Source organism: Aphidius gifuensis, linkage group LG2, assembly GCF_014905175.1.
Source record: "Aphidius gifuensis isolate YNYX2018 linkage group LG2, ASM1490517v1, whole genome shotgun sequence".
Lineage (NCBI taxonomy): Eukaryota > Metazoa > Arthropoda > Insecta > Hymenoptera > Braconidae > Aphidius > Aphidius gifuensis.
In genome coordinates this window covers 11635204-11652077 of record NC_057789.1, presented here as the reverse complement: position 1 = coordinate 11652077, position 16874 = coordinate 11635204, and the positions used below count along the sequence as shown (strand labels likewise).

At 31.6% G+C, this 16874-nt stretch overlaps 2 protein-coding genes across 3 annotated transcripts in view; both read right to left on the bottom strand.

Moving 5' to 3' along the window:
• Positions 1 to 1092, bottom strand: part of LOC122849093 (BICD family-like cargo adapter 2) — a 33723-nt gene extending 32631 nt beyond the window's left edge. Inside the window, exons 1-2 of one of the 2 annotated variants that reach the window (XM_044147679.1) lie at positions 1008 to 1092; positions 759 to 831 (exon numbers count right to left, since the gene is read on the bottom strand). In XM_044147679.1, coding sequence (XP_044003614.1) covers positions 759 to 816 — 58 coding nt within the window. In that variant the 5' untranslated portion in view covers positions 817 to 831; positions 1008 to 1092. Of the gene's footprint in view, positions 1 to 758 lie in introns of both variants that reach the window. The other variant, XM_044147678.1, reaches the window with a different exon arrangement.
• A 394-nt stretch (positions 1093 to 1486) lies between these two features.
• On the bottom strand, positions 1487 to 3629 carry LOC122849103 (U4/U6 small nuclear ribonucleoprotein Prp31). The gene is made up of 3 exons (XM_044147691.1): positions 3306 to 3629; positions 2155 to 3179; positions 1487 to 2092 (listed from the first exon to the last, which is right to left on the bottom strand). Exons 1-3 carry the CDS (start codon positions 3421 to 3423, stop codon positions 1763 to 1765), a joined length of 1473 nt encoding a protein of 490 aa, XP_044003626.1. The 5' UTR covers positions 3424 to 3629; the 3' UTR covers positions 1487 to 1762.
• Positions 3630 to 16874: the final 13245 nt, after the last annotated feature.

The following is a 16874-nucleotide window of genomic DNA, read 5'->3' as shown; positions in this document are numbered from 1 at the left end:
ACATATTACAAAATAAAAAAATTTGATCAAAGACTCATTATCAAAATAACTAATTATTTATGACATTATTAATAATTAGTAATAAAAGTCATAAGAATAAATCAAGAAAACGTGATTATTTAAAATAATGTATAAAAACTTATCTAATAATTTTAAGTCAACCATTTGTTAAATGTTATCAAGTTTCCACAATCTATTTTAATTTAAATTCCCAATCACCAATAGTGCTAAAAATACCAACTACAAAATAACTCAAGATTCAAGAAAAAGTAAAAAAAAAAAATCAAGATTTTAAAGAGTTCTTAACATGGTATCTTTCGATGGTATGCCATTCATCGAATTGGGAATACATCGTCTTTTTTTTTTATTAAAAAACTTTCTGTTCCAACTTTACCATTAAAATTCACAATTCAATTCATTATTCGTGCGTGCATGAGTAGTTGGACAGAAAGTGAATAATTGCGTGTGTCCTGAAGGACATGATGTAAGACCAAAGTTCCCTTTATATTTATTATATTACTTTAAATATATAATTTAATTCTCGTGCCCGATGGAGGGACATTTGTACAGGACTAGCTGATATATCTCGTCATATTGACTTGCCATTCCTTTGCCCTATGATCTCCATTATACACTTGTTGTAATGAAATATACCAGTTAAGATATATCATTAAACATAAAATAAAACAAGTCGAACTGATCTAATTATTATTAAAAAAAACATTTCCAATAAATTTTTATGAATATTCAAAATCTACCAGATTTAGTCCATCTTGATTCAGGGTCATCTTGACTCAATGTTGACCAGCTCGCCATTTTATCCAAAACAACCTGTTGAAATCACTTATTTAAAAACTCACAAATTTTACATCACAATGTCAGGTTAAAAATAATATTGAAATATTTTTTTCAACAATTTAAATAATTTCAATGATATATAAATTGTTGTTGTTGTTGTTGTTGTTGTTGTTGTTGTTGTTGTTTGAAAGATATGACTTTTTACATACTTTTTTGGTAACTGAACGATGTGGCACCGGTGAAGAATGGGGTATACACTATACATGAGACTAAGAATGTTGAGAATCATGAGGCACATGGGTAGAAAGGCAAATATGTATATGATATATATGTACTGCGTTGTATGTGAGATTCTATATTTATGTATTGACTCTATATGTGTGGATCTTGTTATTCTTGTTTATCAGTATTTTTTTTTTTTTTTTTTGTTAGCAGTTGGACTTTCTTGAGTTTGGACGTTCTCTCTGTCTTCATTCACGTACAAAATTCAACTCGAATAAGGCAAGTATTTTATACTTCGATGTATTTCTACACTAATACATATCTATTTTTTTTTTTTTTTTTTTTGACATTACATGCTGTGCGACTTACTAAGGACTTGATCCTACATATTTTTTTTTTTTTTTAATTTTCATTTCACAAAGATTAAAAAATTAAAATTAAATACTCTAAACACGTGCAACTTTATTATTTTATTTTTATTTATGTTGTTGACTTTTGAATGTTAAAAAAAATCGTAGTTGACATTGAAGTTTGTACTTTTCCATTTTATTTTAAATTTTAAATAAGTGATAACGATACTCAGTTGTTATAATAAAAAATAATTTTTACAAACTGATAGTATTTGGTAGATTTTTAAACTTTTTTTTTATTACAATGGTTAAAATTTTAATTAGCTTACGTTGAAGATGAACTGATGGACTGAGTATATTAATACAGCTTTATTGTGTGTCAAGTAGATGTTTTATGTATTTTTGACGTTTATAAAACCAGCAGTATTTGAAAAATATTTAGCATTGGCCTCATTGACCTTCTTTTCAGCAGCTTGAGGATTAACAATTTCCAATCCTTGTAATGGTGTAAATGCAACACTTGATGCTGTACCAGATACATGTTTTTTAACTGTTGTACTACCACCCCATTGTTGTTGTTTTTGTAAATTTTTTTGTAATGTTTTTGATATACGAACTTTTGTTTTTTCATCAATTTGAGGTAAACGTATTCTTCCAGTTCCAGCTTTACCAATTGTACCCCGTGTATATCCTAAATCTTCTTGATAAGCATCACTCTCAATCTGCAATATAATAAAATACAATTTTATTTTTAAAAAAATTAAAAATTAAAAATCAAACTTACATCAGCAAAATTCATGCGGTTCGCATGTTTTCTAAACTCCGTAATAGCATAGCGTTCTTTCATTTTTCTAACTCTTTTACCACCTCTCTTTTTCCTGCCAGGATCAATTGGTTTTGGTAGTGGTTTGATGAATTTAACAGGTGGTGGTTCCTGTAATTTATCAAGTTTTTTTTCAATTTCATCTTTAAGTGATTGACCAATTTGTCCATCAGTACTTTCATGACAGGCATCTATACGAGCAGCAAGCATACTTTTAGCAGCAACAAGTCTAGCTGCTTTTCTTCTCATATCGGGTGGAGTATCTTGAACAATGTCTGAATAATAAATAAATCCAGTATGTGGTAGAGTTGCTGTTTGTGAAAAGCCAGATAATAATGTTTTTTGTGAACCAAGAACGAGTAAATTACAGGCTGGCATTTTTGATAATTTTGTTAATCCACCAGCTACGCCCATTATTTTAGCTGCTGTTGATGCACCAACAATTATTGATAAATTAGGTGCAATAAATGCCATTCTACTCTCAACATAATCATATATTTTTAATTTTGTGTTATTTAAATTAACTGCCATGTCACAAGCTTCGCATATTGCTTCTTTTTCATCGTTTGTTAATAACTGTCCTTGAGTTGTTGATGCTGTGACTGAGACAACCATTATCGTTGCTTGTGTTAAAAATTTTTGAAGAGTTTCATTGTTTTTTGCTTTGTCCAAATCGTTACCAAGCTCACGAACAGTTTGAACGTACTCCAATGGCCCAACGACAAGTGATTCGAGTTCAGGGAATCTTTTTGAATATTTATCACGAACAAAACGGTGAACAATTTGGAGCTCATCATCGATGTGAACTGCTATGTCGTTTGCCTCAACAATTAATTGATATTCGGGATCAGATTCAACTGGGCCAACAATATCTGATGATTTTCTCAAGACTTTGCTGTATCTGTCAATGAGTGATGATATTTGTTGGAGCTCAGGAGAATCACCAAGTTTTGCCAGTTCTCTAACAGATGTTACTTTGATAATTCCTATGTTAATTAAAATGTTTAAATGAATTTTTTTTTCTTCATAGATAAAAGATCAATTGTTTCACTACAATTAGAATATATATATAAATAGTATTATTTTTTTTTTTAATTAATAAATAAACTAACCTTGTTCCATGGGCTGAGCAATTGGAGCCGGAACAAAATCCGGTTCCTCTTCATCCATAAATCTATCTCCATCGTCGTTTTCTTCCAAATCGGCAAGTAATTCGTCAGCCAATGACATTATCTTTTTTTGTTAATTTGTCACAACTGATGATTGTTATAAATTATTAACAGTTTCTATTTGTTATCATAATTCATAACCAGTCAAAACATTCAACAACATTAAGATAATTTCCAAGTGCTAACTTCTAAGCTCTGAGCAGCGCAGAGCAGCGTTTGCCAACGTTTAGGCCTTAGGAGTTAGAGTGAAACCGGCAGAAGATCATGAGAAACCATATGCACATGCGCGAATATGGAAGCACACAAAGGCAAATTGTATATCTGTGTAACAGCTTCATTCCCCCACTCATAATTCTTGTACACACAGGCATACAATTTGTCTCTGTGTGCGTCAATATTCGCGCATGCGCATAACATACCTCTTGAACTTCTTCTGCGGTCCAATTCACAGGGGGACGTTCCAAAAATCACTCGGAAACTCGGAAGGCCAAGATTGTGATCATAGAAAATTTTTGATATTTTGTTGTGGTAGACATGATTTTTTGTTCATGTATTTTTATAGGCACAAAACAATAAATTATTATTGTTTAATTATTAATAATAATTATAAAAAATACTTTTCACAACTGTAATAAGTACCAAAAGTAAATGGCATATGCAATATGGCTGTTTTTGTTGCTTACAATATCTACAGTAACCTCTAGTTACTTTTAAGTTTATTTTATCTCTATATTTTTTCATCTACTGCGCCGGTCCGGGTTTCCGAGTGATTTTTGGAACGTCCCCTAGGGCATTACAATTTAGGGCTTTTTTCCTCCACTGGCGGCGCTTGTAGAGCTTTTGTAGGTAAAATCTATATAAAAAAAATTTTACAAGCGCCATCACCGGCAAAAAAAAGCTCTAAATTGAAAAAAATTGCCCTGTGAATTGGACTGCTGACGGTTTCACTCTAGGGTAGGGATTGGTCATGGTAGAAGTACTACAGGTATGGCAGTAGTCCATGCTTTTTTCGTCGCGTTCTGCGCAGCCTTATTTTTTCAACCAATCAAGAACGCGCTGTTTTGCTTTTCTTTCTAACATGCAATCTCTATTATAAGATCCTCTCTCTCTAACATACTGTTTTGACAACTATTTTTTATATTGTTGTAAATACTAATAAATATATGTGGAGCATGTTTATAAAAAATAAAAAAAATAAAAAAACCAAGACAGTTTAACAAATAAATTATAATATTTTCATTGTTGTTGTTTTTTTTGAGGCCACAAACAATAGAGGTTGTGTTGTATTTATTATACTTGGATTAATTTATTTAATATAAATAATTAATTTTCATTATTGATGTATGTAAATCATTATAAAATATACCAAATCTAGTTGAATAAATATGATAACTTCTGAAAAATTAAAAAAAAACTTGAAAATTTTCTTAACGAATTTGTATCGCGCGCGCATAAAGTCTTCCATTTTTGTGGCGAGAAGGCGACCTTTTGATTGGTCAATTCACAGCAGTGTTGGGTAATTCGACGATTTTCGGGGTATCATACAATCATACGTATGATACTACATGAAGTGTATGATAGTTGAAAGTGCCCTCTTTTTTTTATAAAATGAAGTAAATGATTAAAATCACTCACACCACTATGTACACACCACTGTACACAGCTGTCAAACTGTTTTTTTTTATTCGACAACGCTAAATAATAATTAAATTCATCAACGTGTATAAAAAATTTTATGAGAAAATAATTCAACAGTTAATATTATGACTACTTTAAAAAATCGGCTAATGAGTTCGTCTTGAATATATTAAAGTATGCCAATATGGAAAAAGATGTCAACTTGGCAAATAGGTTTCCTAGATCAATATAATACGTTCCTCATAAAAAACGACAGGGAAAATATATTTGTGATATTGAGTAATGTTAAATTATCTGTGTGATTATAATCTCGTAATTACTGTATTTATTTTTTTTTTTTGCAAGCTGAAACTTTTTCCTGGCATTCCATGATGTTCCTTAGAACCTGTCAAAACCCTCCTGCCCCACATATCATGTGATGGCCTATTATCTCATTTTTCTTATAATAATTTTTGAGATTATTTAAATAAAATATACACAATCATTAGTCGTTGATTGTGTCCAATAAATATTAATAAATTCATGAAATTACATATTATGTTGACATATTGCTTTTGGGCGCAAAATATGTGTACAATGGCGGATTAGGCAAAATGGCGTCAGTAAAATAGTTTAAAAAGTGAAATGTAGAGGCGCTTTTAATGTATGATACATGGCGTATGATAATGAAGATGTATGATACTGTATGATACAGTGTATGATACTGTATGATACAGTGTATGATACTGTATGATACAGTGTATGATACTGCTGTATGATACACCGGTACCATACCTACCCAACACTGATTCACAGCGGCCAAACCAGGCTGCGCACTGCCATACCTGTAGTATTTCTACCATGGGGATTGGTAGGGATGTCCGATATCAGCAGTCCAATTCACAGGGCAAAATAAATTTTACACTTTAGGGCTTTTTTTTCCGATGGCGGCGCTTGAAAAACTTCTTGTCAAACCTCTATGCTGAATGTAATTAATGGCAAGATTATCATAGGTGCTTTCTTTTGTGTATTTATTTTTTTTCACTTTAATGCGCATGATCATGCACATGCGCCTGTCATGCAAACTTGATGAGAGAACAGTGGCGTCAAACAAATAATTTTCAAAAAATAAGAATTAAAACATAACGGATCCAGCCCTTTTATGTCCTACGCTGTTGCAAACTGACTTTTTGCTGACTGCGCAGTCCAATTCACAGGGCATTACAATTTAGGGCTTTTTTCATCCACCGGTGGCACTTGTGGAGCTTTTATATGTAAAATCTATATAGAAAAAAATTTAATAAGCGCCATCAGTGGCGAAAAAAAGCCCTAAATTGTATAAAATTTGCCCTGTGAATACGGGTGCTGATTGTTTTCAAATGTAAAAAATTGGGTCTACAACAACAGAGGATCAGAATATTTCCAAACTCCGCTTAATTTTTTTAAATTAATTATAGTAACCACAATTATTGAGCATATGCTCAAATTTTATAATTCTCTTTTTTCATATGACATGCTCAGAAAATACAATAATAAAATAAAATAATAATTGATAAACATTTTATTGAAACATGACTCTAAAAGAATAAATACACAATTCCTAATTTCTTTTATAAATGAAAACAATTTTCAATGTATTTTCTATAATTGACAATTATCAATTGTTAATTTAAAACAAATTGAGTCAAATTCCGGTTTTTAAAACGCATTAGGGTGCGTTCCAGTAAGGGACCACGGAAAAAAAGCCCTAAATTGTATAAAATGCCCTGTGAATACGGGTGCCGAGACAACATGTTTTTTTGTTGGTTTCTTATAGGAAATTTTCTCAGGATTACGGGAAAAATACGGAAAAAATTCCTACGAGTGCGCAAAGTGGTTAAAAATCTAGTTAAAATATCGAAAAACGGCTATTCATCGATTATATATCGTATAGTTATTGAAATAACGATTAATTCCAAAATTTAATAATCGCGATCAATAAAGCTCGTCAAAGAGAAAAAAATGTCTTAAGAAAATTTTCGATATCTCGAATATTTTTTGAGTTATGATAATTTAAAAATTTCGATATATTGATTTTTTTTTTTTTTTCAAAAATAATAATTGCAATCGATAAGACTCGTCAAGAAAAAAAAAAAAGTCTACATAAAAATTTCGGTATTTCAAATAGTTTTCGAGTTATAATAACTTATATATTTCGATATATTGAATTTTTTTTTTTTTTAAATTATAATAACGGCAATCGATGAAACTCGCCGAGTCAAAAAAAAAAGCCCGAATAGAAATTTTCATGTCTCGAATGGTTATCGAATTATCGATATATTTCTAAAAATGTATACGGTTTTAGGAGGGATTGTGAAGGAAAAGATGTAGCTAAGGAAAAGATGTAGCTAAGTAACAAATATAGCTAAGTAAAAGAACTAGCTAAGTAAAAAATCTAGCTAAGTAAAAAATATAGCTAAGTTAGAAATATAGCTAAGTTAAAAATATAGCTAAGTAAAAGATATAGCTATATCTAAAATTAAAATATAGCTGGTAAAATTATGTAGATATTGTGTGTTTGTCTATAAATCTAGCTAAGTAAAAAATTTAGCTGAGTAAAAAATATAGCTACGTAAAAAATCTAGCTAAGTTAAAAATATAGCTGGTAAAATTATGTAGATATTGTATGTTTGTCTATAATTATAGCTAAGTAAAAAATATAGCTAAGTAAAAAATACAGCTGGTAAAATTATGTAGATATTGTGTGTTAAGTTTGACATCAAAAATTATTAAAAATATTTTTATAAATTATATTGTTTAATAAGAAATGTCACAAAGTACAAAACAAAACAAATACTTCTTTTTGCTTTTGATAAGCATTTCTACTAAGTTCTGTACCTAATAATAATTTAATATCTTGAATTACTGTATTGATACTATATATAAGCTATATAATTTTTTGAGAGAGATGGAGACCGATGGGGCAATTAGCGATCCATATGAATCTTAAAATTAATTTTGTCGAAGGATTATATACTATTTTAATATTAATTATTTAATGAATAAGTCATTACGATTTTTTGATCAAAGTATTATTTTTTCGAATTTTTATGACATTTATTAAAAAAATATTTTTAATTTTTTTCAAAAAGGCATTTTTCGAAATTGGAGGAAATTTTTTGTATATTTGTTGTTATTCACCTATATAATGAATTATGGTAATATAATATTTTTTAATATATTTAAAATTAATTTTCTACGTTAAAATGAAATTCACAAAATGCTATAAGAGTGTATTTTATGTTGATATTTTGATTAAATTTATAAAAAATAAAAAAATATATAGGTTTACATATATTGTGTATAGCACATAGAAACTTGACCCTGGTAGAAATATTTTTCCAACTTTTTCCAACTTTCTCCACCTTTTTACGAAAATGACCCATGGTTGGAAAAAAGTTGGAAAAAAGTTGGAGTACATTTCAGCACCCGTATTCGCAGGGCAAATTTTATACAATTTAAGGCTTTTTTTTGCCATTGATGGCGTTTATAAAATTTTTTAGTATATATAGATTTTACATATAAAAGCTCTACAAGCGCCACCGGTGGATGAAAAAGCCTTAAGCAGGTATTCAGAGGATGTTAGGGTTTCCGATGGCGGCGCTTGTGAACTTTTTATATAGATTTTACATGGAAAAGCTTCACAAGCGCCACCATCGGAAAAAAAAACGCCCTAATGAGAACATCCTCTGAATACGGGTGCTGTGATTATAAGGATGTGCGATATCGCCAATATCGATATTATCGGATATCGCGAAATCAAAATACGATATCGTTATCGAACCGATATTTCGGCGAAGTAATATTAGATATTCGATAATATCGAGGTAAATTGATTTTACCAACTGTTAACAAAAAAATGGTCCGTCCATTTTTAAATTCAAAATTGATTACTAATAATTATAGGAACTATTGAAATTAAATCGTGGGTTAATTAATAAATTGATACGTATACTTGGTTTTTCATGAAATAACTCGGATATTGCTATTACTTATTATTAAATTATTCATTTAATCATTGCAGATAAATTGGCGTATTAATAACAAATTATGGAAAAATTATAATAAAATTTTTAACAATGTAATTTTTTTTATTAATTATAAGACCAGAAAAGAATAATTAGATTTTCTATTTATTAATAATATTTTATTATACAATACTCAGAAAATATAATAATGAAAATGTGTAATTATTAATCAACATTTTATTGAACCATGACTATGCAATAATGAATACACAATTCCTCAATTTTTTTACTACTGATTATAGTTTCCAATGATTTTGTTATTAATAATTATTAATTATCAATTGTCAACTGTCTATTTAAAACTCATAAGTCCACACTCATAAATTCACAGCTAATTAAATTAATACGTTTGAATATTCTTTGATCTTTGATAGGCTGTTGCCATTCAAGCCGCCATTAAAATTTGTTGGTAAGTAGTTTTTCAATCGGTATATCAACCGATATTTTCGTGACAATATTCCGAAAGTGATATCGAATATTTGACGCTTATCCGTATCGAATAAATATATCGTCGATATCGGGTAAAAATATTGGGTCCTCCGATATATCGTCTGATATCGCACATCTCTACCTGTGAATACGGGTGCAGGTTGGAGAAATGGCGGAAAAAAGTTGGAAAAAAGTTGGAGTAAATTTTTGGTTGGAGAAAGGTCTGAAGGTCTGTCTTGACGTACTAGCTTCTAACTGTAGTTGACGTGACTGTACCGACAAGGACAACAGGACATCCATTGAATTTTTCTCTTGGCGACACGAAGTTCGGCTTCCAGCACCCGTATTCACAGGGCATTACAATTTAGGGCTTTTTTCATCCACCGGTGGCGCTTGTGGAGCTTTTATATGTAAAATCTATATAAAAAAAATTTTATAAGCGCCATCAGTGGCAAAAAGAAGCCCTAAATTGTATAAAATTTGCCCTGAGAATACGGGTGCGGTTTTATTATATTTCAGTGGTTCAGAAACTCTCATTTTTTCGGATCTTCAAGATGGCGGACATTACGGCTATCTAAATTGCTGGGCTAAATCGCCGCCATCTTGAAGATCCGAAAAAATAAGAGTTTCTGAACGGACCCTTGGTGAGCGTTCGATAGCTGTACCCGTATTCACGGAGCAAAATTGTTCTCATTAGGGCTGTTTTTTTCCGGTGATGGCGCTTGTAAAATTTTTTTTCTATAGATTTCACATACAAAAGCTCCACAAGCGCCGCCAGTGGAGGAAAAAAGCCTTAAATTGTAATGCCCTGTGGGTGCGAACTCATGGGACTGCTAAATTTAGCGGCAATATGGCCGTTTTCAATATGGCGGCCAATATGGCTGTTGTTTCCAATATGGCGGTGGTAAATTCCGTGGTTTAAGCACTTTTTGTTGACTTCCGTGACTCTAATTGTACTGTTCGACTCAGATGAACGGTCAAAATTTTAGTCACGGAAGTCGACAAAAAGTGCTCAAACCGATATTTTCGTGACGATATTCCGAAAGTGATATCGAATATCCGATATTTGACGCTTATCCATATCGAATAAATATATCGTCGTTATCGGGTAAAAATATCGGGTCCTCCGATATATCGTCTGATATCGCACATCCCTAGGTGTGGCAGGCCAACGGAAACTCAGTCGGCTCAGTCAACTGCCAGAAGGCGATGCGCGCATCAATGCGCATGGTCGTTGATGCTTGATTATATAAAATTTTACATATTATGAAGATAGTTTGATTTATTGTTATTGTGTATGATTGAAAATATTTATTGAAATAGATAATATATCCTTTTATAAAAAGTTGATGAATAACGCTGCTTCCAGTCATTTCATTGGTCGTCATTTACATACTCACACTTTCACAAAAAAAAAAAAAGAAAATCACTTTAAATATTTATTTTTTTGTTTTATATTTTTGCTGTATTAATGAAATCGAAATTTGTACATAATTAACAATAACAAAGTTTTGTTAATTTGTTAACTAAAATTTTGAAGTAACCAATTTTTTTTTTCAAATCATTATTGAAGTATGAACCCTGCAATCTGCATTTATTGGTTTAGATTAAGCTCACGACTTTCTTTTCAAAAATGAAAAATAAAATTATTCAACAATATTTATTAATAAATATTAACAGCTGTTCGAGGTGACATGGGATCATTAATAAACAATTTTTTATATTTTTTTTCCACTCTGCTATTATAAGTCCACGTTTTTTTCTTCAAATATAAAAAAATAATTATTTGTAAAGGATTATTTTTTGGAGGTGTCATACAATTGTTTATTAACAATTACATGGCACCTCGAAAAAAAATATTATCAAATGATTTGTTTATTTTCTTAGAAGAAAAGTCGTAGGTTAATTTGTATTAATAATTCTTCTTCTCGAAAAGAAAGCCGTGAGCTCATTTGAATCAATAAAAGCAGAATTCGTACTTTAAGATTATTCAAAAAAAAATAGTTTACTCCAGAATTTAAATTTACAATTTGTTATTGTTATTTAGGATCAAATTCTGATTTTAGTAGTACAAAATATTCAATGTAAAAGGCATGCATCTGTATATGATCATTTTTAAGTAATTTTTTTTTTTTTTTTCGTTTTTCTCGAGTTAAAATTTACTAAGTCTTATACCGGTAACACAAATTATTTTGAATCCTTTTTTTTTTTGTATAAAAAATTTCATTAATTGTTTTTTGTCATATCATTGACAGCTGATCAACGAAAACGGCCGCTTGCGGCCGTCAACAACACTAGTATTTAAAAAAAAAAGAAAGTGTACTATAGTCGAGTTTAATAATGAGATAGACCCTGATGATTTAGAAGTGACTGTAACTGTTTGTCAATGGATTAAGTGTAATCATGTTTCATTGGCTTGGTTTATATCTTTGTTTAAAAAATGAATACTATTGTACAATAAATAATAAGACTCGTTACAGCAATAAATAAATGAATTAAATTAATTATATATACAATGTTATACATATATAATAAAATCTATACAGAGTAAGAAAATTTATTCATCGCTTGAATATTTTCATGATATGACAATCTATGTATTCTTTTGTGTTCTTTTGGCTCATGGAGAACCACATACAAACTCGCACATACACATGCTTAATTAAAAAAAAAAAATTGTCCAGTTCATTCACACATTTATAATCCAACGCATTTTTGATCACCGCTTGTTACATAGTTGTTCTAGGTTTCCTTCCGCAGCGGACGGCCGCTGAGAAATACCACCCCCACTGCTCACCGTAACTACTTTTTTTACTGTAGTATATAATCAGATAATTACCGTTAACGAACCGCTAACCATCTACGAATAAACTAAGTTTAATTAACCGCCAACGAACCCTAAATAAACTATGAGTAAACCATAAATGGTGACCCAAAAGAGTTAGTTTCTGGTTAGTTTTTGGTGAGTTATTTGAATCCAAAATATTCGGGTTTGAACAAGGTTTATCAACAGTTAACTAACAGTTAGTTCTCATTTGGTTATTTTTAGGTTTAAGAAGGGTTTGTTTTCGGTTTTTTTTGCGCACATTCCAACCTCGAGACAACCGTTTGATAACGGTTCATAAGGGGTTGGACCGTACCGTTAGGGAATTTAATAATTGTCAGCAATTGTCAGTATAAAAATCTTTTACAATTTATATATTCAATACATTCAATATATAATATGTTAACATCAATATAACATGGTGAAATATAGTTAGAAAAAAAGACGATCTGAACCTCATACATCGGGGAAATGGCCTCAAAATGTAGAGAACAGCTATCCTGGTGACTTGTCCGTGCGTTGGCTAAGCGTATTAGTTCACCTTCCAGTTTTATTATATTTCAGTGAAATACACCCATATAAATTTGGGTGATTTGCGGACCATTCATTACTAGAAACCACTAGATTTTTTAGTAGTCTGCAATAGGGTTAATAATTTACTGGGTTTTTATTTTTAATTTCTGCATTTCTCACCAAAAAAAAACGTGACATACGCAGCAAACATGTTGCATTAGGGGCTGGATTAGTTATGTTTCAATTCTTATTTTTTAAGAATTACTTATTTGAGGGTGCGAACTCATGGGACCGCTAAAGTTAGCGGCAATATGGCCGGTTTCAATATGGCGGTGCAGCAGTGCATGCGCAACTCAGTTGAACAGTAGAATCACGGCTCAAACTCACGACAAGCAACATTTCGCTTGTAAACATGGCCGCTGTTCCTACGGACCTACTGGGCATGCGCGAATCCGTGATTTCAGTATGAGCTGTGCTATTGTCACGGTTCAAAAAATAAATAAATATAACCTTATTAAAATCTCAATATTGATGTTTTGATTAAATTTTGGAGTATTTTTTAAATTCTTTTTTAATTGAACACTTTTGCTCAAGGTTTTGTTTATATATTTTTTTTTGTAATGTGGTGTCATGCCCAAATGTTTTCATAATTATTTGGTTTTTATTTTTGTAGCACTACTGACAGCTGACTATTTACACTGCATATAAACACAGTGCCTCCGTGATTTAAATCACAAGTTCGACACTGTCGAACTTGTGACTTATCTCACGGATTTGCGCATGCTCAGATCGCTCAGAATTATGTCGGCCATGTTTACAAGCGAAATGTTGCTTGTCGTGAGTTTGAGCCCTTAGAGTCACGGAAGTCAACAAAAAGTGCTTTAACCACGGAATTTCCCATCGCCATATTGAAAACAGCAGCCATATTGAAATCGGCCATATTGCCGCTAACTTTAGCGGTCCCATGAGTTCGCACCCTGCAGTCCAATTCACAGGGCAAATTTTTTACAATTTAGGGCTATTTTTTGCCGCTGATGGCGCTTGTCAAATTTTTTTTATATAGATTTTATATACAAAAGCTTCACAAGCGCCGTCAGTGGAGGAAAAAAGCCCTAAATTGTAATGCTCTGTGAATTGGACTGCTGACGCCATTGTTCTCTTCACAAGTTTGCATAAGATGCGCATATGTATGATCATGCGCATCGAAGTGGAAAAAAAATTATACGGTGAAAGAAAAGGGTGCATTCTTTTAATAAAAATTTTTTTTATGTTACAAGGGCAGTGGGAATAATGTGTGAATTTCCAAAGCGTAAGAGGGGTAGTGCGCTTTTTAAAAATTCACACATTATTACCACTGTCCTTAGTAACATAAAATATGGTTCGTTACATGTACCCAATCAGAGAGCCCGCTCACAACTCATTTGGAGGGGGAACACTCGCCAAGGCTCGTGCTTGCCCCTCCAAATTCGTTGAGAGTACATTCTCTGAGTGGGCACTTGTAACGAAATATACTATTTCGCTCTGCATTTTCACCCTGTAATACCAAATAAAAGCTAGAAACAGAAACGATGACAAAAGTGATGAAATCCTTTATGTAATGTTCCAGAGTTTACAGTTTACGCGATAATATCTGGAACGACCTATATGACAATAACGAGCAATTACAACAAGTCAATTTTCTATTTATTTCAGTTTGATATAAACATTGAACAGTTATTCAGGTTATTTCTTCAATAGTTAGAGACCTAAAAAAAAAATCGTCATGTGCCAGTACTGCCACTACAAGAAACAGTTTTTTCCTATCGATTAGTATTACAGGGTGAAATTGCAGAGCGAAAAAAAATTTTTTATTAAGCGGTGCAAAGCGGTGTCTCCACGCTATAGAAATGCTTGCAAGATCTTTCATCACTACATGATTACTAGTCTGTATGTTCAAAGTCTGGAGAATTACATAGAAGATTCTATCACTTTTGTCGTTGTTTCTGTTTCTAGTTTTTAGTCGAAATTGCAGAGCGAAAAAAAAATTTTTATTAAAGGAATGCACCCAGTATATAACGTCGCGTTTTATCTTTTCGTCTGTCTCATTTTCTATCTCTTTCTACGACGAAAATTGGTCTTCTGAGCTGTCACACGGTGCGTCTAGTAATAAAAATAAGCCACCTCGGATTTACACGTAGTGCTGCACCCGTATTCAGAGATTGGTCTTCTTAGCTTTCACACGGTGCGTTGTGGAGCTAATGTAAAATCTATATAAAATTTAAAGCGCCATCGGTGGCAGCTAAATGTATCCCGTATTCAGAGGATGTTCTCATTAGGGCGTTTTTTTCCGATGGTGGCGTTTGTGGAGCTTTTCTATGTGAAATCTATATAAAACAAATTTTGTCAAGCGCCATCAGTGGCAAAAAAAAGCCCTAAATTGTATAAAATTTGCCCTGTGAATGCGGCAGTCCAATTCACAGGGCATTACAATTTAGGGCTTTTTTTCACCACTCACAGCGCTTGTGAAGCTTTTGTATGTAAAATCTATATAAAAAAAATTTTTACAAGCGCCATCAGCGGCAAAAAAAAGCCCTAAATTGTAAAAATTTGCCCCGTGAATTGGACTGCGGCCAATTTGAAATATTACTATATGATATTTTGAAAAAAACCAGAAACTTAGAAAAAATAACGAAGTTCCCCCGCCGGGAATCGAACCCGGGTCTTTTGCTTTCCGGGCAAACGCCTTGACCACTAGACCACAGGGCTTCTTATTTTTTTTCTAAGTTTCATCAAGTCAACTCCGACGTCCTTCTATGCGTCAATTCATTTTTTGAAAAAAAAAAAAAAACTGCGGCAGTCCAATTCACGGGGCAAATTTTTTACAATTTAGGGCTTTTTTTTGCCGCTGATGGCGCTTGTAAAAATTTTTTTTATATAGATTTTACATACAAAAGCTTCACAAGCGCTGTGAGTGGTGAAAAAAAGCCCTAAATTGTAATGCCCTGTGAATTGGACTGCAGGTGCAGGTATGTCCATTCCTCGGACGGAAATAAAAATTTATTGCGCATACCATTGACGGCCATCTTGTTCGCATGTGTGTAAATCTGTGTGTTCGTCATATTATTATTATTATACTGTTGATTATTTATGCATGACATGCTCAAAAATTACATTAATCATGAATGAAAATTTGAAAAATATATTATTTAATAATTATACGTATTTAGAGATGTTGCAAAACAATTAGAAGTTGAATTTTTACTTTTCCACAAAAAACAATTAGAAAAAATAAAAGAATTTTTACATATTTAGTTAACAAACTAGAAGTTTGGATAAAAAAAACAATACAAATATTGCACTAGATGCAATACAATGTTTGGTACATACTTGTACGTACATTTGACTCAGAGTTTTTAATGAGCATATTATAGAAGATAATAAAAAAAAGAAAAATAAGTTGAAAAAATATGTAACAAAGCTTAATATGTATTTTATTTTTTATTTTTTATATAATTAATCATTTGTTACGTGTTTTTATTATTTTAATCTTCTATTATGATTGCCCCAATAAATATTGTTTATTTACAGTGATGATATAGATAGGCACCTGTATTGAGATTTTGTGCCTTTGTAGTTCTTCAAACAACCGTACGTCGCTAGCGCCATAAGTGAGCCGTAAGTGAGACGGAACTGAGCCGAGACGACCATCGAACACAGCTAGTAACGAACAACTACAAAGAGTCAATTTTTTGTTTATGATAGTTTGATATAAATATTGAATAGCCATTCAGGTTATTCCTTCAATCATTGGAGCCAAAAAAAAATGTCATGTGCCAGTACGGAGTTTGGAAATCTTTTGATCATTTGTTGTAGTAGATCTGATTTATTTTGTTTACAAACAATCGCCAATTTATTTGATAGATTTGTAATAACTAAATAGTAACTCTGTCGACTTACACCTGAAAAAAATGGTAATACTCAATATTTTAAGTTTTTATAAATCTCTGGCCTTTTTTCTGGCTATAGCGAGATATCAGTAACTTTTAACATTATTATACTTTTCGTTTTTTTTTGTCGCCATTT

Excerpts from the sequence above, each read along its gene's own strand:
- LOC122849103 (XM_044147691.1), bottom strand. The coding sequence starts at position 3,423 with ATGTCATTGGCTGACGAATTACTTGCCGATTTGGAAGAAAACGACGAT. Across the intron at positions 3,180-3,305 it reads TGCTCAGCCCATGGAACAAG|GAATTATCAAAGTAACATCT; the intron begins GTTAGTTTATTT and ends TAATTAACATAG. Across the intron at positions 2,093-2,154 it reads ACCGCATGAATTTTGCTGAT|ATTGAGAGTGATGCTTATCA; the intron begins GTAAGTTTGATT and ends ATTATATTGCAG.